Below are 20,130 nucleotides of genomic sequence, written 5' to 3'. Positions count from 1 at the left end.
TGAAATAAACTATATTATCAATGTTTCTAAATCATGAATTGTTTGGGGTGTGGCTATTGCAAAAAAATACTTAACCTATGTACCTAAAACATAACTTGGGTGCTGGTATTACCCTTCCTTGCCAATTGGTCATCCTGTGTGGCTTGGGCCACCACATACATTAAGCATGTTCTTAAAACCTGCGTTTTCCACTACAGAGTAAGGTCTCATATCCGCGGCTATAACGTAAATGCACCATTCGCTGCGGTGATGTCCGTATACGGAGCCCGGAACGTCACCTGTAGGAGAAAAAAAAGCAATCCGTGGCGACGGTTTTGCAATCCGTCCCCTCAGTTTATAAACCGTACTCACGAATTCATAAACTGTTCACTCGATTTAACAAATCGTGCCCACGGATTAACAAACCGTGCCCACGAATTTCCAATCCGTGCACTTAGATTTTGTAAACCGTACCCTCGGTTTTTGAATCCGTACCCACGAATTCATAATCCGTGCGCACGCTTTCGCAATCCGTTCCCTCGGATTTGTAAACCGTACTCACGGATTCATGCAGCAAACTCCTACGTGTTAACATACAGTTTTATTGAATATTATTATGTGGAATAGGTTTACAGCAAGTGTCTTAAGTGATTCTCTATCAAGTGTAGTACGAGGTGGAATACAAAGATTTAATAAGAAAGATGCGCATTAAAATCTTGTTCAATTGCTGATAATCTATAATAGCACTTGATTATTATTGTGCAATAAACCTGGCATTGTGACTGACTCTGGAGTAATTTTTTCCTCTTTTGTAAGTTATTTTGGATAAAAGATTCTTATGCATAACCTGTTTAATAATATATAATAATGATACAAATAAAAATAAAGTTATTTTTTATAATTTTAATTTGTAGGCTAAATAAATGAGTACAAGACAGTAAAAATATTTGTCATAAAATAATTTGTGAATTGCTTTATTTTTAAATAACCTTTGGACAGTTTTGGAAATGCTTGTGTACAATTCTTTCTTAACATGAAGACTTATTTTTGTGATTTTATTATACTAAGCTCCACCCACCTCACCCCACCTGCCGGAGTTAGATGCATGTTTCACTGTTAAGTGTAAAATGCGTGTCAGTTTTCAAATCCGAGGGAACGGATTGCGAAAGCGTGCGCACGGATTATGAATTCGTGGGTACGGATTCAAAAACCGAGGGTACGGTTTACACAATCTAAACGCACGGACTGGGAATTCGTGGGCACGGTTTGTTAATCCTGGGTACGATTTGTTAAACCGAGTGAACAGTTTATTAATTCATGAGCACGGTTTATAAACTGAGGGGACGGATTGCAAAACCGTCGCCACGGATTGATGTTTTTTCTCTCCTACAGGTGACGTGCGGGGCTCCGTACCGAGCCTTCAGCGTGTACTGAGTGAGCGAGCGCCTGCTGAGTAGCCTAACATAAACATATAAGTTGGTGTTTTTTTTTCTTCGGGGGTGTCAGGGGCATTGCCTGTTACATTGTTTGGGTAATTGGGCTACCTTGTTGAACGCATAACATTATATTTCACACACCTTTTTTATTTTCCAAATTTAATTAATTAGTCCAACGAACCGTTCGGTACATAATGCGTACCGCGTACCGAACCGAAAGCCTCGTACCGAACGGTTCAATACGAATACGCGTATCGTTACACCCCTAATATATATATATATATATATATATATATATATATATATATATATATATATATATTCATAGTACTTTCAATTATATATATATATATATATATATATATATATATATATATATATATATATATATATATATATATATAATCATTATTTATTTGCACATTTAAAAAGAACCCAGCCTTGAACAAGTGCTGTACAGAAAATAGAAGTCAAATAAAAATTCAAATTATAATCTATAAATTAAAGCTGCAAGCAGCGATGAACGGGCCCTCGCACCCGGGCTCACCTGCAGCGAGTGGCTTTAGTTAATAGGTGAACGGTGAGAAATATGCGTTTAAACTCATAAATATAAGTAGAATATATCAATGTTTATTCCATATATGTGCCAATCTTCCTGTTGCCAGCAGGTGGCGCTATCATTATAATGGAATATTGGCCTTCAGATGTGTTCAGGGCAGGACTTTTATCGAACATGTGAGGTTTGGGGAGGATTGGACATTTTATGCCTGAGTTACAACAACATCCTATTACATGGCGAAACAATGAAATTTGTCAGGCCGCCATGGACACGCCCTTTAACGAAACCTCAAGATCTTCGCAATTTAAGATCGCAAAAGGCTTTAGATTACACTGACCAAATTTGGTGTTGATCTGAATAAATATCTAGGAGGAGTTTGTTAAAGTACAACCCCTGAAAATGGCCAAAACAACACTAATTTTGCAGAGAAAATTCGAAATAACTGACTTCCTGTTGGGATTCGGACTTCGTACCAAGAGACTTTTTCGTAGATATTGGTGTGTTACATGTGTGTTCCGATTTTTGTACATTTACGTGAAACATAGCTCGAGGCGCACTCCGTTTAAAGTGTATACGCACTCCGTTGAAAGTGTATAGGTGGCGCTATCGAGCCATTTTGCCACACTCGATGGAATATTGGCCTTCAGATCTATTTAGGCCAGGTCCCTTATCACACAAGTGAAGTTTGGGCAAGATCGGACATTTTATGCCTGAGTTATAACATCTTTTATTCCCATGGCGAGACATCGAACTTCATCACGGCGCCATGGACACACCTTTTAACAAAAACTCAAGATCTTCACAACTAAACATCACACAGGTCTTTAGATTAGACTGACCACAAAAAAGACATTGATGTCATACAATTTCTAGAAATAGTCTGTCACAGTGTAAAATATGTCACTTCCTGTTGCCAATAGGTGGCGCTATGACTATAACTGAATATGGGCATGTAGATCTGTTCAGGTCAAGAGTCTCATCCAACATGTGAAGTTTGGGGCAGATTGGACATTGTATGTCTGAGTTACAGCAACTTCCTTTTTCACGGCGAAACATCGAAATTTGTCAGACCGCCATGGACACGCCCTTTAACGAAACCTCAAGTCCTTCGCAATTTAACATCACAAATGGCTTTAGATTACACTGACCAAGTTTGGTATTGATCTGAATAAATCTCTAGGAGGAGTTCGTTAAAGTACAACCCCTGAAAATGGCAAAAACAACACCAATTTTGAAGGGAAAATTCAAAATAACCAACTTCCTGTTGGGATCCGGATTTTGTACCAAGAGACTTTTTTGTAGGTATTGGAGTGTTACATGTGTGTACCAATTTTTGTACATGTACGTGAAACATAGCTCGAGGCGCACTCCGTTGAAAGTGTATAGGTGGCGCTATAGAGCCATTCTGCCACACCCGGTGGAATATTGGCCTGCAGATCTGTTCAGGCCAGGACTCTTATCACACGTGTGAAGTTTGGGGAAGATCGGACATTTTATGCCTGAGTTATAACATCTTTTATTCCCATGGCGAGGGTAGAGAGAGAGAGACGTAATAGAGAGATGACAGGAAATGGTCCCATGCCAGATTCAAATCTTTATCAACCATTCCTGTTCTGTCTTTATTCCTACCCAGTCAAAAATAAATAAAACAATGTAAATAGAAAGACATGCATCACAGCTCATTGCATCAACCAATGCATTGAGCATTAAACCATCTGATGTTTTGCATTGCATATCTAACAGTAACAAATGTTTCATGTTGGAAAGTTGAAATACATAATACTGCATTTTCCCTTTCACTATGTTCCAGTTTGTTTTACAAATATTCAAAAGTCTTGTTCTGTCTTTATTTGTGATGCAACGTTAATGCAACAGACAAATGAGTACAAGAGCACAGTATGAGACCCATGATGATGCCTGTATCGGTATCAGTGGATCCATAATTTGTGAAGTATATGTACATTCAGGCATCTCATAATGATGGATAATCACCTCAGAGCTGTGTGGCACTTGTGTGGGTGGACAAAAAGTCAGTGCAGTAAATGTGGAAAAGCACTAAAGTTTAAAACTGTATTGTAAAAGTCCTCCAAAATACTCTAACTGAGAGCTGTGCCATAAACATGACTGGCACAAATAATTTAGGGCAGTATACTTTGTGTTTATTACATCTTGCTATGAAACTCTGGCTGGAGGGACTTTGACCAAAGAGCAGAACATTAATACTTGATCTTAAAGGTGAATTTGTAATGAAGACAGATGTTTGCATCTGATAGCAGGGTTCAGATCTCTTATCTTTCTTATCTACTGTATTTTATTCTCTGGGCTGGTTGTGTGGTATTTGTAATCTAAAGTGACAGAACAAAGGGAAGACATTCATTTCAGCATAGTTTCTAGCACCATTAGCTATTTGTTTCCATCCAAAGTTGCAAATAAAGCTTATGCGCAGAATTAAAATATTGCATAAAACGTGTGAATAAAGTACATTTCAAAGGTGTTTTTTTTTTTTTTTTTACAGTAATTGATTACTTTAAGATTAATTTCAGTTTCACAGTATACCTACATGGTACTGTAATGATGTAATTCAGAATTAAGTCATCAGTATACTACTGTAAATCATTCATTTTATAAATCTACAGCCGCCCTCTCGCGGCTGTAGATGGTAATGTTTTCTTTTGATTCTTGGTTCTAAATAAATGCGTCTTATAGTCCAGCGCGACTTATATATGTTTTGTTCCTCATCATGATGTATTTTTGGACTGATGCGACTTATACTCAGGTGTGACTTATAGTCCGAAAATACGGTATATGACAAAAACACTCACCCATGTCATTCCAAACCTGACACTTTTTTTAATGTTTCAGTCCTTTTTCCGTCCTGCAGTGTTGTTCACGTTATTTGAAATGATCATGTTAATTTATACTGGTTTGGTGTTGGTCGATCTGGTAGATAAACCAGCATGCTCTTTCTACTAGGTCTGGTTAAGTTAGTTAAGGTGCTTAGGTTTTCATATGAAAATTCAGTCATAATTTCTGTTCCAAACCTGTATGACTTTCTTTCTTTTGCTGAACACAAAAGATTATGTTTTGAATGTTCGTTTGGATACTGGTTTCCATGCAATCTGGCAAAAATCAACACAATGTATAAAAACTAAAGACTGCTGTAAAAATGCAATGTAATAATTTCCATCTGTTTTTATTGTATTAGTGGTCAATCTGACCCACATATTTTTATGTACAAAATAAACTGCATAAGCACACAAACACTCTAAAATTATATATATATATATATATATATATATATATATATATATATATATATATATATATATATATATATATATATATATATATATATATATAAACAGACACAAAAAGTTACTATCTGCATACTGAGGGGATAATAACAACTAAATAGAAATAGTATCTAATGTTATTTGGACTGAATAAGAAGTTGTGAGATATAGAATATTATAGAATAGAATAATATAATTCTGAGGAAAAAAGTCAGAACTGCAAAATGCAAATATGTAAATGGATTGCAAAGATTGCAAAAAAAAAAGTAAGAATTTTGAGTTTATATCAGAATTGCAAGAAACAATGTGTGAAATGTGGGATAAAGTCACAGTTGTCTTTTATTTAGTAATAAAGTGCTCTAGTTAAGAGTACAGGTCTCTTCATTAGTCTGCATCTTATCTGAGGAGCTCAACCTCCACGCATGTCTTCAGAGCAGCTGTGGGTGCAGGACAGAAGAGGAAAGTCCATGACAAAGGAACAGTAGGTTTTACTGTCTGGCCGACCTCCAGCTCTCATTACCGAGCTATGTTGCATACCAACAACCAAGAAAACTTTAGTCTGTCTAAGCAGGTCTGCGAGGAAAAGAGTTTTTGAGGCTGTGTGCAAGAGCAAGCCAAGCTCATTCAGGAGTCATAGAGTTAAAAATAACTTTATAGCAGATCATGTTTTGGAAGGAGGGATCTACTTCCCAGGCTGGGGCAGCACATGCTGAGTGTGTGTGTATGCGTTTGTGTATGTGCATGTGTGTTTTTGTGGTAGCAGCAGGAGTGCGTTGACTTCACACACAAACACATTCTTTCCTGGGCCTGTCCTGATGTTGTCTGTCCTGTCTTGTGCTCCAGATGAGCTGCTGGATGTAACCTGGCTCCATGAGTGCTATGAATGACTCCCTGGATGAGACGCCCAGCCTCGGGGAGAAAGCCGCTATATTTCAGGGAACAAGTGGCAGTGGGAACATCACTGGGTCGGCCTTCATCCCATTACACTCGCCTTTGCAGCCACCCAGTGCTGCTGTCCCCACGCTCCTCAAAGGAAATAGGTAGGACACGCTTTCTACTGCAACTCATTTTTATGCATGCAAACATCCACTATGTGTACACACTGTATAATAAACAACTATCTGGTTCCTTACATCAACACCATACCTCATTTCTCACCGGTTAATCGTTAACGTGTCCAATGGGACAAGCAACAGAGCAGCCTTTGTGCTCTCTGCAATGCCTATGTCAAAACACTGTAGACTTTGTACCTGTGAAGAGACAGGTTAAAAGCAACAAAGCTGGAAGCAAATCAAGCACCTGTTACTTTCCAGCTCTTGGGAGGAATTGTGAGGAATCACGAGGGACTTTATGTCACGTCTTCCACGTGCGATACGGTAGCTGTGAGATCATTACGGCATGGCTCAAATGTGGCCCTCGAAAGACGACTCTTAAGTGTTTATTTGTGCCATAACCAACAAACAACTGAGCTCATTGATATACAGACACACAAACTTAAATTCACCCTGCTGCGTTCCAGTGTCCTTAGATTAGACTGAACGGTTTTTTATATGCAGGTATGCTTGTCGTTTTGAAAGGTGGAGACACTCTAGGTGAATAAGGTAAAATAGATTTCACCATACTTCCCCAGTTGACTGATTAAGAATCTAATTTTTTTTTTGCAATACAAGTATTCTGAAATGTTATGTTTAATTATTAAATTGAGGTATTATCTAATTAAATATGCATTGATTTGCATGCATTTACAGAACAGAAATATGAATGCTGGTTAAAGGCAGGTTCAAAATTACTATTTCTTTTTACTGAAATCTTAAAGTCAAAGGGATTTTGAACATACCCCTCTGTAAAAAACTTCAGAATATAGATATAGATTGTAATACAACTGTGCAGTTTGGTGTAAGTGCTACTAAATAAGAGATTTCAGGCTCATTTTGAGAAAAAAATCTTTAAAGATATGCATTTTAATTCAAATCTACAGATGCAAATAGATAAAGTGCATTGAAAATATTATATTTTGGATTGTTTTCTTTCCACATTATGAAAAGCCACATTTCTATATATATATATATATATATATATATATATATATATATATATATATAGAATAAGTTTCAGGAAAATGAATCAGTCTCTCTCTTTCGCTCTCTCTCTCTCTCTTCAGTCTTCTCAAGTATTTATTCCTTTTCATAGTTGGGTGTGCCAGCTGAAATAGAGCAAAACACACACAGATAGACCAAATGAGTTGCAGCCACTGCAAGTTACTCTTTATACACATTGTATTATTTTCATTACATATAAAAAATAGATTTTACATAATGGAAAGTCTATTTTAGAACTATGAACCGGTAATGCATTGAAAAGAATTGTAACAAAATTATATTTATATTTAATTCCAGTTCAGTAATTACTAGCTTTAGGATGAAAATAATCCAACATTTCTTAAAGCTCCTAAAAGCAAGCTTTATTTTCTTTAAGCAAACAATGTGGGTGAAATATGACCTGTGCATTTTCTTGAGATTTACCCATCAACAGAACTCTCTAAACGGATTATAAATAAGCACATGATCACACAGCATCTGACTGCGGTTCTTTGCTTTACACCGGGCCTCCGGGGATCGTTCAGGTACTGCTGATGAAGTCATCTCTGGCTGAAGACCGACTGTTGCCTGGGAGACGGGACTTCAGTCATCCGATCTGTCATCATATGACATCAGCCGCTGCCTCACACAGCTGCTGTCTGCTGCGCTGAGAATGCAGAACGTCTGGTTTATGAAATATCATTCACATCTCAGATACTATTTAGATGATGCAAGTTATCTCTGCGGAGGCCAATTTGAGTTTCAAATATATACTTTGTCATTTCAGTGAGGGTTATTATTATGAACTAAAACCATAAAAACATTTCATTACGTAAATTTTAATTGAAAAAAAAAACACTTATTTTATTTCAGTTACTTGGAGACATTCCTCATTTCCTCAAGTGAAACTTTTTATGCATTTTGGCTGTTCGTTTACACGACAATGGCGGTTTGGGGACTGAAAACAAATATTTTTGAAAACGGGATTCAAAGTGCAAGTTTTTGGAAACGACCATGTAAACACCGAATACAGGAATCTTTGAAAATGGTGACGTCATGCACATGCTTAGTATGTGTTAGGTATGTAGACATGCGCAGTTGTCAATTTTAAAGGCAAGCACAAACAAACATACACAACAATGATGGAGTACATGGTACTGTTGTTCGTGCTCAAAAGTTTGCTAAAGCTTCTTCAGTAAAGTCTGGATTTATTTCACCAATATTACAATCAACAGCAGAGAGACATCATATACATCAAATAATCATCACTTACCTACAGGTATTGTTTACTAAAAAGGTGACAGTGCCAACTACCGGCCTGGCATCTGTAATACAGTTTTTCTGGCTGTTTTTCGCGGATATATGTAAACACAAATCGTTTTTAAAAAATGATTGTGTATATGTGAAACTTTTTAAAAACGTATTTGACTACACTGTTTTCATGTAAACATAGCCTAAAACGGAAACTAAAATTAAAACCTTAAAAACAAGATTCGTTATTTGAAATTAAACATTAACTGAATTTAACCTAAAAAAAATATATTTTTTTTTTATATCAGATTTCTCTTAAATTTGTTGAACTTGATGTATTAAAATAACTGAATTAGAACTTCAACTTAAAAACTGTATGTGTGTGTGTGTATATATATATATATATATATATATATATATATATATATATATATATATATATATATATATATATATATGTATATAAAAAACCTATTAAAATGACAAAAACACACACTCACACTCACTCACACACACACGCACACACACACGCGCACACACTCACACACACACTCACTGTATATATCAGTGATACTAAAATAACACTGATTTCCATAGCAAATGCATTTGTATCTTAAGGTCAAATCTAGAAACCAAACTACACCATTATGAGGCCCAAATGCAACTTTTTTCCCAAAAACAATTTAATTAAATGTATGATTTTTCAGCAGTAGCTCATATTTTTTAAGACGTTTATTAACTTCAAATACATTTATTGGTGACATGATATTTTCAGCTTAGACAACCATCCCCCAATCCTGTGTGAATAATGCCAGTCTTCCATTGTTTTTATTCATGTTTCTTATCATTGGTTTCTCTTTCCTCAGGAAAAGTAGAGAGGTGGATGAAGCAGAGATGAGACCCGTCCCGAATCCCTTCCCAGAGTTGCTGCCGTCCACTGTGTCATTAGTGTCTGAATGTCTGTTACCCTGGACCAAAACCAGTGCGACTCAGGTGAGACACGTGATTTCTTCAAGCCACTGCTGTTCAGAAGAGCTGTCTACTGCCTACATAGGGAACATTATGCTATTGGCTTTTCTTTGGAAAACTGATGGAATGCTGCATTAGAATGTGGCCAAAGGATGAAAGGACATTTTCTTAAGAGGCTACAACAGCTTTTGTATCTACATAGGCATCTCACAATTTTGGAACAAAGCCTTGGTGTATCATATGGAAGCATATCATTTGGATTGACATGGATTGATTGGTTGGTTGACTGATTGATTGATTGTCCCTGGTCTTCTTGTTCTCATTTGGTTAAAAGACCAGAAGCCAAAACAAACTTTCATTGCTTTCGACAATCTTAGTTTCATCCCCAGTCAGTAACTACAGTAGAAAGTTCAGATATTTCAATTTAAATCCACTTCTTGTGAGATTAAATCTAACAATACAGCATACAAACATATGCTGACTGATAAACAGGCAGAATGTTTAAACTTCCATAAAGCGTTAATAACGTACACTGAAACAGAAAGATGTTCAACCAGTTTAGCTGGAATGGAAATGAACTGGGATGGGGAATGAAATTGCTGCATCAGCCCTCTGAATCCATCCATTTTTGGATGTAATTTCTAATCTAGTATGACAGCAAAGGAAAAGCATGGCAAAGGGCAATGTAGAAATTTTAACAGCACTTATGATTAGAGAAGGAATGTACGTCAAGTACATTTGTCGTTTTTTTTTTTTTTTTTTTTTACTGGTAAAATAGTGAATATTCATGTAAAAATGTGTTTTTTATTTAGCTGTTAATTCCTTAAACCGCTATATCTATAGAATAGTTTTACAATCTTGTCTTGTGAGATGTTTTATAGTGTCTCTGATTTAAACAGTACCTAAAACAAAGATGACAGAGATGAAGATGAAGAGAAACAAGTGAATCCTCTCGCTGGGTTACATGGGATAATAATGTGTCTACTCGACTTTTCGCCTTCTGTTTTATGAATAGTATGAATTCAGACGTACTTCTTTTTACAATTCTGTTTTTTTTTACCTCTTATTAAGTATGGAAGTCTTCAGATGCAGTCTTACTGTGCGTTCACACCAGACGTGACTTGCACAAATAAATTGCTCTATTCGCGCGTAGTTGGATGCTTGAAGATTTTGAGTTTATTCAATCAGTGGTAGCTCAGTGCTCATGCTATCGACGAGAGCACTCTCAACTCGGCTAGTCCTTCTGACATTTGCCGCTGGCTCTGATGTCTCTTTAGTGGTTAAACATAAAATATAATTAGTTTTGGGTAAATCTAACAGGTAATCTTTGGTCTTTATTCAATTAATCTATTTCTTCCAAGCAAGATCCTTTTTAATTCCTGTTTCTGTAAAAGTATGAAGAAGTATCATACAGCTCCGGGTATCCACATACAGAGATGATGACTTTGTCCTACATTGTTGTTTCGGATTGTACTTCTGCTCACTACGTCATAATCATGTCAGAGCAAGCTCCTGATTGGTTAATGCGGCATGAAATTTCGCCAAAGTTCAGATTTTTCAACGTTAAATGTTTATTTAGTAATTAACAGTGTTTTAACAAAAATATTATTGGATATTTTGTATTGTGCATTAAAAAATTTTAATGTAATTAAACTGTTTGGTTGTAATGATAGTTACTAATTTCAGAAAAAAGTATGTAAATATCGAAATACTTTGTGAGTTGTTATAATGTTGTCTTTGTATTTTAGCAATAATTGTGAAGAGCTTTAGTTTTTTGTATGAGATTATTTTGGTGCATTATGCATAATGAAAGCTGAGAGCTTTATATCAGATGCATCCTCAGAGCAAGTTTGCTCCAGAACTTATGTGGTCAATGCAATCTGCTTACATTGCTGATTTGGGAAAAGCAAGACCCCTGTGGATCTTATTATATGACATAATATATGTTATGAATGGCCATTCGGAACAGTTTTGACCTGCAGCAAAGTCTGCAAATTACAGCATATTGAACTGTGCCGTCATAATGTGGCTTTGCAGTTTGCCATTATGGGGGCCTTCATTATATTTGAGGCTGGCAGTAATGATCCCTCTCATATTATATCTGAGGATAGCAATTATGGCCACATTATATGAGTGAAACAGAGGGAAACCAGAGGGGGATGGGGTAGAAGTGTCACGAAAACATTTTGCTCTGCTAGTTTTTGCAGTTTGCTGAGGATAGACGATGACCCAGACTGTCTGATGTAAAAGATGGTCTTGGGCTGGGCGGTGGCGGTGGCGCTAATTACATCGGATTTTGCGCGTATGCAAGTCAGTAAGGCTTGCTTACTCCACAGGCAGAAATTACAGACCATCGATCACAGAGTGGGCCAATATGTGGCGCCATTAGGTTGCTGTTACTCAAAATTGTCAATATACTATAGCATGCAATCAAAATCAAGAGAGTTCAATTCATTCAATATTATATATCAATATGTATCTCAAAATATAATTATTAATATATATGAAATGTTAATTTTTTTCTTTATTAGTATTATTATTATTAGGCTATTTTATATATATATATATATATACACATACAGGTGCTTCTCAATAAATTAGAATGTAAAGGAAAAGTTCATTTGTTTCAGTAATTCAACTCAAATTGTGAAACTCATGTATTAAATAAATTAAATGCAAATAGACTGAAGTAGTCTAAGTCTTTGGTTCTTTTAATTGTGATGATTTTAGCTCACATTTAACAAAAATCCACCAATTCACTTTCTCAACCACTTAGAATGCGATGACATGCCAATCAGCTAATCAACTCAAAACACCTGCAGAGGTTTCCTGAGCCTTCAAAATGGTCTCTGACAATCAGTAGGTGTTTCTCAATGTCAAGGAAGGATCCTCGGAAGCCAGTATTTCGAGGATGCTACGTCATCGACATCCGTCAAAGGACTGTTCCAATGTCGAGAATCCTCGGAATTTCAACCAAGGACTGAGTCCTTCATTAGAAGAATATCCCATACACAGGAAAGGATGCATATGTGTATCCTTCGCGCTCTTTGCGCTCTCAAATCACCCACAATCCTATGCGCGCAGCTTTGCTATCTAACGTTAGTTCAAAAATGTTGAACGTTAACGTAGTCGGAGCATTAACGGTTTTTATTTACGTTACCAAACATTTGTTATAACTGTAGTAAATATAAGTAAAGTTTGACATTTAAATGCCAGTACAAATTACTACCGTATTGATATTGTAAATTATACAAATACAAATGGTTAACTGAACCGGACCTCTCATTTAACAATTGGTTGCGTCATCGGCATTTCTTTTATAAATAACTAGTTAAGTTGTCCAAAGTAATTTAATGATTCCATTCACAATGTTATTCAAACGGACCTTTTCACTGACGCTCTTGCTAGCCTGTTCCATTTACGTGTTCTCCGTATGCTAAAGAGGAGTCTCACCTAGCCTCTGAAGGAAGTGACTTGGAAGGATCAGTCCTACCAAGGAAGTATCCTTGACATTGAGAAATGCCTATTGACACCCTTCACAAGTGTTAGTCACAAAAATTCATTGCCAATAAGCTGGCTGTTTACAGAGTGCTTATCCAAGCATGTTAACAGTTGAGTGGAATGAAAAAGTGTGGAAGAAAGAGATGCACAACCAACTGAGAGAACCACAGCCTTATGAGGATTGTCAAGCAAAATCGAGGCTGGTGTTAAGGCATCAAAAGCCACCACACACACAAGTGTCAAGGAATTTGGCTACAGTTATTGTATTCCTCTTGTTAAGCCACTCCTGAACCACAGACAATGTCTGAGGCATCTTACCTGAGCTAGGAGAACAACTGGACTGTTGCCCAGTGGTCCAAAGTCCTTTTTTCAAATGAGAGCAAGTTTTGTATTTCATTTGGAAACCAAGGTCCTAGAGTCTGGAGGAAGGGTGGAGAAGCTCATAGCCCAAGTTGCTTGAAGTCCAGTGTTACGTTTCCTCAGTCTGTGATGATTTGGGGTGTAATGTCATCTGCTGGTGTTGGTCAATTGTGTTTTTTGAAAACAAAAGTCACTGCACCCGTTTACCAAGAAATCTTGGAGCACTTCATGCTTCGTTCTGCTGACCAGCTTTTTGAAGATGCTGATTTCATTTTCCATCAATATTTGGCACCTGCCCACACTGCCAAAGCACCAAAAGTTGGTTAAATGACCATGGTGTTGGTGTGCTTGACTGGCCAGCAAACTCACCAGACCTGAACCCCAGAGAGAATCTATGGAGTATTGTCAAGAGGAAGATGAGAAACAAGAGAGCAAACAATGCAGATGAGCTGAAGGCCACATTCAAAGAAACCTGGGCTTCCAGACCACCTCACCAGAGCCACAAACTGATCACCTCCATGCCACGCCAAATTAAGGCAGTAATTTATATATATTTACATATATATATATAATTTCAAATTTGTATTATTTCTTATAAATAAAATATTTTTATATACACACCGTTAAATATAATATAAAAGTATTATTACTATTTATTCATAAAAAAATATTAAATTAAATAATAAATATATACAAATCTATATAATTTATCTATTTGTTTATTTATTTATTATTGTTTTATTTCAGTTGGTTTTTTTTACACTGTTTTCATAATTGTGCTATTCACAGATATTGCAGATTACCGGGATGTGTTTTGTTCTTAATGTGATGTCTAAAGAGTTTGACTAGGCATGTCTGCTCTTTTTGGGGAGTGAAGTGTCCTCTCCAGATACAGTCCAGGTCTTGTTACCTGATTCTTTTATATACACGCCTCAGGCTGCACTTGACCGATTTAGTTGCTGATTGTAATTCTCAAATGCCTAGCCTGTCATTGTTTGAGTAAGTCGATGGGATAATGGGGATTTGCTTTTGTTTTGGATGATTTAGGGGAGCAGGGGTACTTAAGGTTCAGCTGTGACAGTGAAACGCCTCTTTAGTGACCTTCTCTCTTGAGCTCTTGTTGGTGTAACTGACCCTTCACTAAGCCCTGCCTTTAAAATGTTACTGCTGACCATAACATAGCACAGCTGATGCCTTATGTTCTTTTATTACTTTCAAAAATGTAAGTCTGTTATGGAAAACACACACACACATGTACATGTTGGTAAAATTTAAGTAAGTAAAATTTTAAGCCTTTTGAATTATGGGGACCATGTGTTGTCCTCATAAACCAAATTCATATTGTAATACCTGTGTCATCCATTTTCACTATATCATATTAAATGAGCCATAAAAACATTAAATATCGAACTTCATAGGTTCAATAAATTGTTCTAAAAAATGTTTATGTTATGTTGTATATGTATGTTACTGTGAAATTCAACAGTTAAAATAAACTTTAAAGAAAATTGGCAGATTAAATGTTTTGCAATGTGAAAAGAATAATACCATTCCCTTAATAAGCATATTTTACTGAATTCATTCCTATACAATGTCGGTAAAGCTTGTCTTTGCAGTAGTAATCGAAGGGGTGGGGTTTAGCAAAAGGTCAGTTCCTGCGCAGGTCTTTGATTGGCAGGCCCTTTTTGAGACGTTGCTCCAAGCGGGACAAAAGGAGAATGCTTGTGCACACAGCTGTTTGTCTGACAGCACATCTGAGTCACACGGTCAGCATGCAGAAAGCAATGACATCATCACCCTGCCCTGCCCTGCCCCCAGCTCAGATGAATAGATGTGGTGAGCTGGAGTAAAGTGTTGCATCACTGTCCCAGTCGCCCCTTCACCCCACAACGCTAATGACTCCCTCTTGTCTGTGTTGGAGTATTGGTTTTTAGATTTAGAGACACTGAAGGTAACTGTGAGAGATCTTCCTTTGTTGCTTATTCGATGTCATGATTATTTGGAATTATTTAAAATTATTATTTGAATCAATTCTCAGAACTCTGATTCAACAATCTGATGTCATCCTTCGGAATGTTTATGGCAATCTTACATGCCATTTTCAAAATATGTCTGTGACAGTAAAACATAAATGTCATTTATTGTGTTTATGTTGTCAAAAACAATGTATTTCACCTTGAGTATTTTAGTTCTTGCATTAAACGTTTTGAATCAATAGATTTTGAATCTAAGCTTTATTAATACTTTAGAAGTTCTTTTTTTTTTTTAAGTTTGGCTCTGCCCATAGGAAAATAAATCACAAATGTGTTTGATAATATTTATTTTGAATATATTTATTTTAAATAAATATTTGCTTTGTTGAATCTCCCCATCTCTCTCTCGAGCATCTTGCCATTATTATAATAGGCATTTTTGAATTTTGCTCGTCAAAACAGTAACTGAGGATATTTCAGACAACATGCCAAACTATTGCGAATGAAATTGCCACCTTAGATTTGGAAATGCAATATAATTTTTATGAAGCAAAGACATGCCAGTCGGTGTGTGTCTGTTCAATGGCATGAAGAGGGCAGCATTTTACCGATATCAAACCCATGAGACCTTCGCTTCAAAACACACGGTTTGTTGGCGCTCTGCAAGAAAAGCGTCCACCACAAACTAATCATGCTGATGTAAAACAGTGCCTTGTCACATGATTTTTATATTACCAGCTGAGCCCAGAGGCCCTGGCTGTTGCCACCGCTTTGTTTTACGTGGTCTTTAAAAGCTATTTTAGTCATGAGAAAGCACTTCTGTGCTTGTAGTGTCATGGTGCATTTACATGACAAAGGCCCACAGAGTTAGAAGTGCTGTTTCAGAGCCCTCTGGGTCCGTCAGCCTCTCTAACCTCTTCCAGACACCAGCCCTCATCCGTTTTCACACTGGACTAGATCCATATGCAGTGAAACTGTTTTATACCCCACAGTGATTTGACAGGTCTTCCACTGCATGATGGTTTTCTGTGTCACACAACACTGAGAACTTACTGAAAAAAACATGTGAATACAAAAGCATATACTTAAAGAAAGAGAGTCCTTTAAGTTTACTTTTCTATTCAGCATTACATTTCTTATGTTGTTTCAACCCATGTATTGATTTCTTGCCTCTGTAAGACACTAAATGAAAGCATTGGAGCTCTGAAAATCACATTACTCCCAGTCTTTGGCTCCTTTTGAGTTGGACAACATCACTTCAATGCACTGGAGATTCACTCCCACCAGATCTTTGACTCAGTGAGTTGTTAACAGGAGATTCACTCTCACCAGATCATTGAATCGGTGAACAGTCAACAATGAGTTGTTAAATGAAGAATTCAGTGCAAATTATGAACCTGTTCACTGAAAAGAATCGACTCAAAAGAATGAATCAGTTACGAATTTGACATTGTGTCTCCTTACTTTTAAATAATGGCAAATAATCTATTTTTATGAAATGTAGTGTAAAAAATAATGAGAAATGTTGCTTTGGCAACTAACTGTAATAACATTTTTTAAAATATTTATTTTATTTCAGTTAAGGTTTATTTTAAGTAACAACATTTGTATGGTCTTAGTTTTAGTTAACTATGACAAGACTAACACAATGTTTTGTGTTTCACACTTGACAGAAAGCAATACTGCTTTTGGAATGACATGAAGGGGAGTAAATAATGCCGAAATGTTGCATATATTTATGAGATTGTCAAATAAATAATTGCACATGCATTATAGACCACAAACAATTTGTCCATCAGAAGTCTTATCTCAGTGTCTCGTCACTCATCTCTCTCAACACTATAATAGTTAAGAAGGCACTTCAGCGGGCATTGGATAGTGATTATGTTAGCTTGACCACAGCTGAGCAAATTACAGCTTCATTCAGCACAACTCAACACTGCCCATTACAGTTCAAGGACCGGTGGGTTACACGTTCCCCTGACACTGACTTGGAACATGCTGCTGTATTTCAAGGCAATGGACAAGGTATTATTAGCCATAAATGCTATCGCTCCCTCGTTCTCCTCACCACTGTTTGGCCTTGCTGTGTTTGCTGAGCTGGCTAAATTTATCTTACCAAGATTTGCGAATTCCCAGCTCTCCTTTCATGCGCTTTAAACACAAACAGACGGTGATGTGTCTTCCGGGCCAGGCATGTTCCAGCTCTTTACTTCCCCTTTTCTCACGTCGCACATCTAGGAGAGGAACGTTCACATGTAAATGAGACATTTTGCTGTAGCGTGAAAAAAACAATGCACGCAGTGAGAAAACACTTGTTTAATTGCACAGAGTAAGACTCATTCATGACTGACTGTGTAAATATCTGTGTAAAACATCCATAAAATCATTTTAAAGATTGATTTTATGAACCATTTACCTAGAACTTAGTTTTGTTTGAGTTAGAGTTAGATTTGATTTTATTTATAAATGCAACTATTTAGAGCTCAACGGATGCAAAGAAGCAACTAAATAAGCTTTGTGTACCACAATCAATGGTTTTCACTTTAAATGGAACCCCACAGCAACTCTAGCCATCTTTAAGAACGGAGGGAGGGAAACAAGATCCCAGAAAAGAGAGAAAAAGACTTGTCTAGAGAGTCTTTGGATTGTCTGCAGACAGACACATGGCCTGCAGACGTGCTGCTTTTGGCTTTAGGCTCATGACTCATAGAGTATGTCTGCTGCAGAAGGGCTATCTGTGTCCTGCTCTGGCTCCCCGGTCTGTTCTACACATGTCTGGAGCCATGATACATGATCCCAAAACTCCCATCCAGAACAGGGCCTTCAGAATCTCAGCTGGAATCTGCCCCAGATTTGGCTCTCAGTATTTTACCTCCTTCCTACTGTGTTTGCAAGCAGGGGCGGATCTACCGGGGTGGCAAATGCCACCCTAAAAGAAAGCCTTGCCACCCCTGCTGCCACCCCAGTTTACAGCAACGAATTAAAGGTTATGGCCAATTTGAAAATTTATGAGCGCAAATCTTCCGTGATTCGTGATCCCGCTCCGAACTCCTGAACTGATTCAAATGATTTGCGATCCCCAAACTGACTCAAATGATTCGTGAACCCGCTCCGAATTCCCGAACTGACTCAAATGATTCGCAATCCCCATAATTGACTCAAATTATTCGCGATTCCGCTCCGAACTCCCGAACTGATTCAAATTATTTGCGATCCCCAAACTGACTCAAATGATTCGCGAACCAGCTTTGAACTCCCTAACTGACTCAAATGATTTGCGTTCCCCATAACTGACTAAAATGATTCGCGATCCCGCTCCGAACTCCCGAACTGATTCAAATTATTTGCGATCCCCAAACTGACTCAAATGATTCGCGAACCCGCTTTGAACTCCCTAACTGACTCAAATGATTCGCGATCCTGCTCCAAACTCCCGAACTGACTCAATCTGCCTAGGGCACCAACTGGGACCATCCCAGTTGCTCCAAAAAAAAAAAAAAAACTTCCTCCGTTCTCCCATCCGCGCTCGCGACCGCTCGCACCTCATATTTTTTCCCGCTGAATATTCATAATTGATGGATGAATCCTATCAGCGAAGACAAAAGAAAACTAAAAGTAAAAAAAAAAAAACAGACATAAAGTTGGCTTGACGTTGGACGAGTCTCAAATTTAGGGACCGTCTCTAAAGTTACATGCGATATTGGTTTACACTTTTCTAACGTCAGTAGCATTTGAGGAGAATGACTTATAGTCATAAAAAAAACTGTAATTGTTCATGTAGGTGTCAGCTATAATGCCCAGTTGAATTAAATGTTTGATATTTATTAAAATAATCTGTAAATCTTATGCAAATTATGCTACTCTTTCACATGGGCTCAAACGCAAATTTAAAGTTCAATAGCATTTGAAGAGAAAGACTTGCAGTAAAATGCATGATTGTGTGTGATTCTTATGATTCTTTAATGAATAAAAAGTAAAAAAAAAAAACAGCTTTTATTCAAAATAGAAATATTCTGTTCAAAAGTTTAAGGTTAGTATGTTTTTTTAGAAGAAATTAATACTTTATACAGGATGTTAAATTGATTTAAAAAATGATAGTAAAGATGTATATTTCATAATAATGTGTGTATATATTTATATATTAGGGGTGTAACGGTACGTGTATTCGTACCGGACCGTTTCAGTACAGGGCTTTTGGTACGGTGCACGTGTGTACCGAATGACGGAATGCAATATTTTGTGTGGAGAACAAAAGTACATTTTCGAGTTTCCAAACAAACATATTAAGTGGCGGAAGTCTCCGCGTTCAGCGCAAATCCCGCGCTGCTGATTCTAAGGCCGGTGACCAGGTGATAAAGGACACCGTCAACAGTATTGACGGCAAAATATGCCATAAGTGAGTTGAAATATTGAATATAATAAATATTTTCGTTTTGCAAAAAAGCTCATCCTAACAGCAAACAAGTCATCAAAGAATTCACTGCTTCAGCACGTCTTTTCTTATATAGGGATGCAAAATAACATGATTTTTTACTAAAACACTGAAAATAATAATAATCAATATAATCATCAGTTGTAGCCCTACTGTACATGAAACCATTGAACTTCACACTTCTGCTTCTATCACAACTTGATGTCCAATATGAAATCTGAGTCCTGAAGCAAAACCATTTGAAAAGCAGTGATGTAATCTCATACCATCCACCATACACACACACACACACACAC

At 37.0% G+C, this 20,130-nt stretch overlaps 1 protein-coding gene across 2 annotated transcripts in view; it reads left to right on the top strand.

Moving 5' to 3' along the window:
- Positions 1-20,130, top strand: part of LOC113052935 (growth factor receptor-bound protein 14-like) — a 70,533-nt gene that overhangs the window by 14,927 nt on the left and 35,476 nt on the right. The window contains exons 2-3 of one of the 2 annotated variants that reach the window (XM_026217425.1): positions 6,111-6,307; positions 9,463-9,589. In XM_026217425.1, the coding sequence (XP_026073210.1) occupies positions 6,138-6,307; positions 9,463-9,589 (297 nt within the window). In that variant the 5' untranslated portion in view covers positions 6,111-6,137. Of the gene's footprint in view, positions 1-5,969; positions 6,308-9,462; positions 9,590-20,130 lie in introns of those variants that run through there. The other variant, XM_026217424.1, reaches the window with a different exon arrangement.

Source organism: Carassius auratus, chromosome 34, assembly GCF_003368295.1.
Source record: "Carassius auratus strain Wakin chromosome 34, ASM336829v1, whole genome shotgun sequence".
NCBI classification, from domain to species: Eukaryota; Metazoa; Chordata; class Actinopteri; order Cypriniformes; family Cyprinidae; genus Carassius; species Carassius auratus.
This window is presented reverse-complemented; position numbering and strand designations above follow the sequence as displayed.